The following is an 8,217-nucleotide window of genomic DNA, read 5'->3' on the forward strand; positions in this document are numbered from 1 at the left end:
CCCTCAGGCCGGGGGCGCTGCCGTCGGGCGCCGCGCCGCGAAGCGTCGCGAAATGCCCGCCCCTCGCCTGCAAAGCGCGGCCGGGAAGATGGCGGCGGGCAGGGCGCTGGGTGCCGGTGAGCGGGGTTGGGGTTTCTCCTCTCTAGCCCCGGGCTCCTTTGGTGTTCTCGGGGCTCTCAGGGCTCTTCCCCTTCTCACCCCGCTTCTTTCTCTTGCAGGTGGCGCCTGGCTGCGTGGGCTCCTGGGCTGGGCGCGGCCGGAGAGGTGAGTGCGGGTGCCCGGGGCTCGTTTGGGGCTGCCCTCGCCGTCAGGCGCATTAGTGCCTTCTGCTGAGGCATGAAGGGCAGCACTTACCGTTGGTTACGTTGTTAAACTGCGAAATGACGTTCATGTACTCGTCAAGTATTTTTCTGCGTTGATAGGTGACGTTATATTTGGTGATGCTAAATAGTTGTTTCGATAATAACTGAAAAAAAAATAACCCATAACGTTTACATTTACATAGTGTCCTACTCCCTACTGATGCAATGTGAGAGCTTTCCAATTTGTACAATGCCTTCTTGAAATTAACAATTTGTGTTCTGCTTGTCAGTCTCTTTTTAAAATGCTTTACACCGTTTGGCAACCCAGACAAAGCTGCTCAAGCCTCAGTAGAGCTCAGTGTCTGCCCTTGATCTCGGCTATTTCTTGGCATTGTGAGGGGCTGCCTGGTGCTGCCCTGTCCGGTCAGCAGGGGGCAAAATGCAGCTTGGTCTCTGAGGTGAGCAAATGGAGTGAAAACTGTAGAAGTATTTTTGAGGTCAGCTATCTTACAGTGATTTCCTTGCATTTTGAAAGCAGTTGAGGTTTTCCCTTTCAAATTTCAGATAGGGTGAATGCTTAAACACTTCTAATATTGTTGGTACTTAGTCCTTTGAAAAGATAGAAATGTTTACTGTTAAAATGTTGTTAGAAGTTAAATAAGTATTGGTTAGTCTTGGAAAACTGAAGATGTGAATTGTTTATGTGAGTCAGGAACTCCTCGCAAGACCAGAAAGGTAATGGTGTCTTAGTATGATGAACAGGGGACATTAACTGTAGAATCTTATGCTGCACAAATGCATTTAAGGTTCCTGGCATACTTTAGGAATCCTAAAGCTTTCTGTTGAATTAAAAAGCCTTTGCAGTGTGAACCGTGAAGGACTTGAGCAGTTTTATTTGAAAGTATTCAAATGTGACAGGTCTCTTCATCGTGACGGGTAAGTTTGCAATTTTCCAGATAAAATGAACAGCAAGAATGCTTCTGTTCAGCAGCAAAGACTCTGTTTTTGTCTTGCAGGTGGTTAGCATCCAGTAGCGTTTTCCCCCTGTCATGCATCCACACAAGTGCATGTCTACAGAAAGTTGGGAAGTGGGAGAAAAAGAACAGGATCGTTTACCCTCCGCAGCTGCCTGGAGAACCTCGCAGACCAGCTGTAAGGATACACCTGTGAATTTCTTTACCTGTTCATATTTAGCAGTTTCAGAGCAGATTGTCTCTGCATATATTCACAAGGCACTATTCTGGTAGTTTATTCATTTGTTTTTTTAAACATTTTAGTTTGTTTGGCATGTTGATATTGGAAAAATTAACATCTCTCTGGATGTTCTCCATTTCTAAATTATATTGAAACTGCAAGTTGCTGTGCAGCTTATTGCTTACTTAATGTGTTGCTCATGGCAAAGATGCCGCCTTCCTCTGCTTGTAAAATTTCTCTGAACTACAAAGAGATGAAAGTTGTCAGGGATGTATCACTACAAACTTGTCCCGTACATAACATCAGCAGTTAACTAGGGAAGAAGACAGCTGGATTGCTGCTTCTGCACCAAACTATAAACGTGACTTTCTTCAGTAGTGGAACTAATGGTGCCTCTTTACTGTTAGTAAAATAGTGTACGCTCTCCATTTCTTTGTTGTTTGTTTTTGTTTTTCCTGCTTTATAAATTCCGAGGTCTGATGCTTGCCTCTTACTGCGGCCTGCCTCTTAATGGAGTTGTTTGTAGGTTGTCTGCTCTCACAGTAGTTGCTTCATTTGCTTGATATGGTCTGGAGGGTTCTGAAGTTGTGTGGGGATGGACGTGTGAGTCAAGTGTGGCATGTGATTGCAGAAGTCTTTTTTCCTTAGGAAACCACTTTGTAAACACAATACAGTGGGGCTGTTGCTCTTCCATCTGTTGCACAGCAACTTGTGTTTGCTAAACCATAAACAGAATCAAAGAATCTAAAATCCTTCTGTTACCTGTATCCTCAATAAAGGCCTTTTGCTGGTCATGCAAGAGAATTTTTGGAAAAGTCAGCTTTTTAAAATGCAGTCATAACTGATGGGATTAGGTTTTGATAACATCAAGTTTATGCAGTTTCTCCATGTCTCCTCTTCCTGGTCCTTTTAAAACTGTGAAGTACAGTTAAGTGTGAATAGAAGCAAGTCCTTTGAGTCATTCATGAAAGTTAAGTGTTGCGCCTTTGGAGGGAATAAGCAATGCTGCTTTCTCTGTACATCAACCTGGCAGAGTTTTAGGTGAATGACTCAGTATTTCATCATTCCTGAAAGCTGATGTTTTTTATTTCCATTTTCATAATCGTACTTCATTGGGAAGTAAGCTCTTTTGTCCTGTGCTAGGCATACTGCTCAGCAAAATAAAGTATTTACATCTCAAAAGAATAGATTTTTTTTCTTTCTGACGTGCTTTGTGGACCATGAGCACCTGTCACTTCTATCAACATTATGGCCTAGAACTTAGAAATGCATGCTGTGAACTGTAGTGACTAATGCAATATATATGAAAAGAGTTATCAACCAACTCAAATCAAATGAAGAATGCCACGTCCTTCAAATTTGTATTGCTGTTAAATTTTACTAGCTGCTTTTGTTCCCTGTTGGTACAGTAACAATGTTAAATCGCTCTTTGGAGACAACTCTCAATGCCAGTCAAACTTGAAACCCTCCTCACTTCAGAAGAGCTAATTAGTTTCATTCTGGTAATAGTGCTTTGTTGCTATCCCAGTAAGTTCACTTTATGTCAGAGTAATAAAGACTGTATGGGCACGTGAGTTTTAGACTGCTTGAAAAGGTGGGGAGGAGGAGAGGAAAAGATGATGAAAAATCTGACTAGGCTTTTCAGGGACCTCTGTTTATAACCTAGTTTAATTCTTACAAGGTTGTATTAAAATTCACTGTGTGCTATATTTTTGTATAATGCTTTCAGTTTAAAATGGCAAAGGTAAGCCTGACTTGGTGTGTCCATGGTATAGTAGGGAGAGCCATGCTTCTTTTATTCCTAGAATGAGCATATGCTGCAGAGTGAATGTATGCTTCATTCTTGTTTTCACAGCAAAATTACCAGTCCCCAACCTTTTTTTTTTCACCTAGGAAATATATCACTGTCGGAGGGACATAAAATACAGCAAAGATAAGATGTGGTATCTGGCAAAACTGGTAAGCAAAAGTACAATTAAATTTTGCATTCTGAAATTCAGTATTTGCCTTACCTGCCTAGTTTAGTCAGAGTAATCACCATCTTAATAACAGAGTCCTGAGGAAGAGCATGCACTAGTGCAGGCAAGCAGCTGTTCGTAATTTTGTTTAGCTTTGTTTATCTTAGTATGCTCTCAGTGCATATCCAGGATCATACACAGTTCATGCACTGTGGAAGAATTATCATGTTAATTTTGGCCTAGCAGTAGATGGCAAGGGGAACTTTGAAACAGAGTAATGGGCTGTTTTTTTTCACTTAAAAAAAGAAATAATTAAATATTTGGTTGAGAAGTACTGTATGTAAGGTATTGCATTGAAGAGATGATAATTAAGGAAGCTAAAGTCTTCTGACTTGCTCTTTGTAGTGGTAAAGTAATTTAGATACTGTTTTCTGAGTAAGAGAATGGAAATATTTGTAATTGCAAAAGTTAACTAATGCTTTATAATTGCAGATAAAAGGAATGTCCATTGATCAGGCTCTTGCTCAGTTGGAGTTTAATGATAAAAAGGGAGCAAAGGTGATCAAAGAGGTATGCAGTAGTATTCTCTAACCCTCCTAATTTCAAGAAAACTTTTAAATCAATAAATATTACCAGAGATTTGGAGATATTTCTATTAAGTCTACTGGGAACACATTCAAACCACATTCATGTAATGTGACAAAGATATACAGAAGTAGTTTGTGCTGAATGTTTTATTTTGTAACGATAACAAATAACATGTGGGTATCATCTTCTCTGTAATGATGCTTGATGTTAAGTTTGTAGTAAATAATGCAGAATCTGTCACTGTCCACTATATCAACGTGTTTTGGTTCTTCAAAGGTTCTTCAAAATCAGACGATGAGGGATAGTGTCAGGGAAACGACCGAGTTCTGTAAAGGCATAAAAGTTTTTCTTACACAGTAGTTAGGAGTCTCAAATTACTTGTTTGCTGGCATAATAAGAACAAAGAAGAATCAAACATTAGCTGAAAGTATTGAATAGCATATGTTGATTTTTTTTTGGTCTACCTTGAAGTTTGTTTTTAGTCTGATGTCTAATTAGATGAAGGTCCATGAATGGAATACTGATAATTGCTCGTGGGAGCCATCTTCACCATGTCCTCTCCTCCCCGAAAGTGTAATAATTGTCCTGAAGCTTTTCAATCTGTGTGCAGAGAACATATTTATGTAAGGGATGTCTATTTTCTAATAGTTTTGATGTCTCTAGAATACTTTCCTGTAACTGACTTAAACTTGCAATTTCCTCCATCTTATCCAGAGATAAGAAACAGCATTGCTTCAGTTTCTGCTCATACTTCTATCTCTTCTTGTTACAGGTTCTGTTAGAAGCTCAAGAAATGGCAGTAAAAAATCACAATGTGGAATTCAAATCAAATTTACATATAGGTAAGTTTTCTCGTATTTCTGTACAGAAAAATACCATCTTACGTGTACTTGATGAAACGGTTTATTCTTAAAGGTTCTGTTGCTTGAAATCAGTAGAAGTGGATGGATAGTTTCTGTTAAACATATCTTCAGCGAAACATTAAAGGCATGTGCTCCCTATTTTAAGCAGAGCTGAAGTTAATGTGGTTGTTGGTTTTCTGACCATCAGTTTCTCATAGTTGGTTTCTGACAAGTGGTGTTCTGGCACTGACTAGATGCATTGTTTTTAAAGATACTCATCTGTGAATGGAATTTCTGTTCCCAGTGTGGAAACAGTCCCAAAGAGGAAGCTGCTTGACATGAGTATAGAAGACTAGATAGCAGGAAGTAAGCTGGTATTACTTCTTAATGCAGCCAGTGAACACAGGTCATGGAAATTTGTCATGGAATAGTACTACTGCCTTTGAAGAATCAGAAATTTAGGCTTCTCTTAGAAACATTGTGTGCAGGTAAATGGATATTGACAGGAGACTTCTTAATAATAAGACAGATAATTATGGAATAAGGTTATAAAAACTACCACGTTTTCTTGCCTAGAAACATGAGAAATACTTACGTATAGGTGTTTTCAGTCTCAAAGAAAAAAATCTGCTATCTTGCCAAATATGATGTGTTATCAAATTCACCTCATCAGCTTAAAGAAACCTGGATTGTAGAGATTTGATTAGAATTCTTTGGACCCTTCCAGGCCTCTGCCATAAAGACAGCTTATTTGCTAGTGCAGGACTGGATGTGTAGATAATGAAAATACTTATAATGAATGCAATATTGGTCAAGCGGAGGAAAAATAAAGTCTATTAAGACTTTTCCAGGAATAGATGGGACAAAGTACTGAAAAACAATTGAATTAGTACCACATTTGTAAGAGCTATATAAGCTAGCAAGCTTTCTGTCTAACTATGTAGCTTTGCTTGGTTTTCTTGTTTACTATATATTCATGTGAATGCTTTCTAAATACAGTTTTTTGGTGCTCCTGAAGAGTGTAAACTCAACCCTTGAATTTCTCTGTAGCAGTATCTGCTAAAAGTAATGTAAGCTGGAGGGGAGAATCATGAATGGAAAAACTTTTCCTATACAATCATGAAAAATACACTGAGACAATGTTTTAATTGCAGATATGTAGTAGTTTATTCTGAGACTTAAATAGTCTTTTCTCTCCCTCCCCCTTTTTTTCTTTCAGCTGAGTCATTAACAGGCAGAGGCCAATACACGAAACGGATCCGTTACCATGGTAAAGGCATGTTTGGCATCATGAAATTAGTCAGGTGCCACTACTTTGTGAAGCTGGTGGAAGGTCCTCCTCCTCCTCCAGAGCCACGAAAGACTGGTTTTGATCAAGCAAAAGAATATGTGCAACAGCTCCGAAATAGAACACTTGTTCATACACTGTGACAAACTTTTGTGACTGTATTGGTACTCCTTGTTTGACAGTGTAGTTATATAAAATAATAATTAAAATCATGTGTTGGGTGTATTTTAAGTGCTGCTGAAGCTGGATTCTGCAAGAATGACCGTAGTTTTTTTCTTAATTTTCAAGCAATAGAGAAAAATCTTGGAAAAGCAGCAACAGATCTTGAGTTACTTGGACCACAGCATTCAACCTTGTCCGGGCTATCAAATCTAGAGCATACAGGGCACCTACACAATTTCTCAGGAACTTTGGTTGTCACAAAACTGATGCAGCTATCTTTTTGTTATATACATTTGGGTCTTTTGTTGTAAAAATGTACAATGGACAGCTTGCAAGGTCAGGATTTCGAGTAAAATGATCAGAATTGAACATCTCAGAGTAATTACAACACTTCAACAAAGCTGGCAACAATCATAGATTATCATGCATCACTTTCAGATTCCTTTATCTGGGCTGCATTGCTGATTCCTTACTGTCTGTTATGTGTCTTAGGCATTGTGTCTGGCAGTAAGTAAAAAATGTAAAGTTCAGGTTTTGACAGTGTCAGTAGGTGGCATTGTTTAGTTTGTCTGAGAGGGACATGGCAGTGAAAACTTTCAGCATGTTGAAACTGTTCTTGATTCTTACCATGGCATTAATAGTCTGATATGTATTTGGAGCTCAAGCTGTTCTCTGTAGAAACTCAATAAGAGTAGCAGGCATTATAGGGAGGAAAGCTTATCTTGGTGAAGAGTGAGCTAATTATTCTGTGGTGTCTGGGAACAAATTGCTTTTGTAATGCTGAGGCAAGTAAAATGCTGTATGGATTCAATATGGAATAGCTTGTTGCATATATGAACCAAGCTTTCAGTTCTCTGAAAACAATCTAATTTTTATGACCTGAAAAAGGGGGCAAAAAAAGGTCAACAGGGAGAAGTCTGTCTTTACCCAGTCAAATTTTCAACCTAGATGGCCAGAGATCATGAACATCAGCATAAAAACAGAATGAGTAGTTGCTTGTTTATGAAAATAATCTGGTATTTAGACCTTTTCCATTCTGGGAACATTAGAGTAGGAGATGAATTGCTTACATCGTTTGGATCATTTTACCACACTGACTAGTGGTGGCTTTTCTACATTCAAGTAGTAGTGAAAATAAAGCCATATTTTCAACACTACTTGAATGATGGTCAAGGGACAGTTCCCACAAGGAAACAAATTCTTTGTCTTAATGAAGGTGTCATACAGCTGATTCTTTGGGCTACTAAAGAAAAGGGAGTGCTAGGGGATTGTGAAGTTACACAAGAAGTACATGCATAGATCATACCACTAATGGGTGCTTACTTGCACTCTTTTTCTGTAGTGCACTTACAGAAGCATTACTTGTTTTATTGCAGGGATTTAGTAACTTTTATCTGAAAGGTGTGTCTGAAAGATGGAAGAAACTTCTGTAGGCCTTGATGTGTTTAAGGAACTGGTTTTGGTACACTATAATAACTGTGCTTTGCTCTGCCAGCTGCCCTTACCTCTTTTGCCATATTGACTCTTAAAAGTTGTAGCAAACTTGAATTACTTTTTTTTGGGGGGGCTCTGGGAAGCCAGTGATTTGGGAAAACGTTAAAGAATTGCAAAATAATTGATGTTTAACAGTGCTTGTCATCTAAGCATGTAAAATCTGGCTCCTGGATACTTTATCCCATTGCTTCTTTCTACTGCATACTGTAGATTTCCCTTCAGATCCCTTCTTGACCTCCAGACAAGATTGAATCTATACATGGATATGCATTACTCTAGTTTTCTCTAAAAACTGAAACAGAATTGAGAATGTGACTGTCCTTTCCAGCTTCATGATACAGCAGGTGGCCCTGACGCTCCTTTAATCAAACGGTTTTGGTCTTCTAAAC

General features: G+C 38.9%; 1 protein-coding gene across 1 annotated transcript; it reads left to right on the top strand.

Annotated features, from left to right (window-relative positions):
• The first annotated feature begins 11 nt into the window (after positions 1-11).
• MRPL22 (mitochondrial ribosomal protein L22) lies at positions 12-6,703 on the top strand. Its single transcript, XM_084536018.1, has 7 exons — positions 12-116; positions 219-264; positions 1,319-1,454; positions 3,390-3,455; positions 3,947-4,024; positions 4,815-4,884; positions 6,104-6,703. The coding sequence occupies exons 1-7, from the start codon at positions 53-55 to the stop codon at positions 6,313-6,315; spliced, it is 672 nt and encodes a 223-aa protein (XP_084392144.1). The 5' UTR covers positions 12-52; the 3' UTR covers positions 6,316-6,703.
• Positions 6,704-8,217: the final 1,514 nt, after the last annotated feature.

This window comes from Aythya ferina (genome assembly GCF_964211825.1).
Source record: "Aythya ferina genome assembly, chromosome: 14".
Taxonomy (NCBI): Eukaryota; Metazoa; Chordata; class Aves; order Anseriformes; family Anatidae; genus Aythya; species Aythya ferina.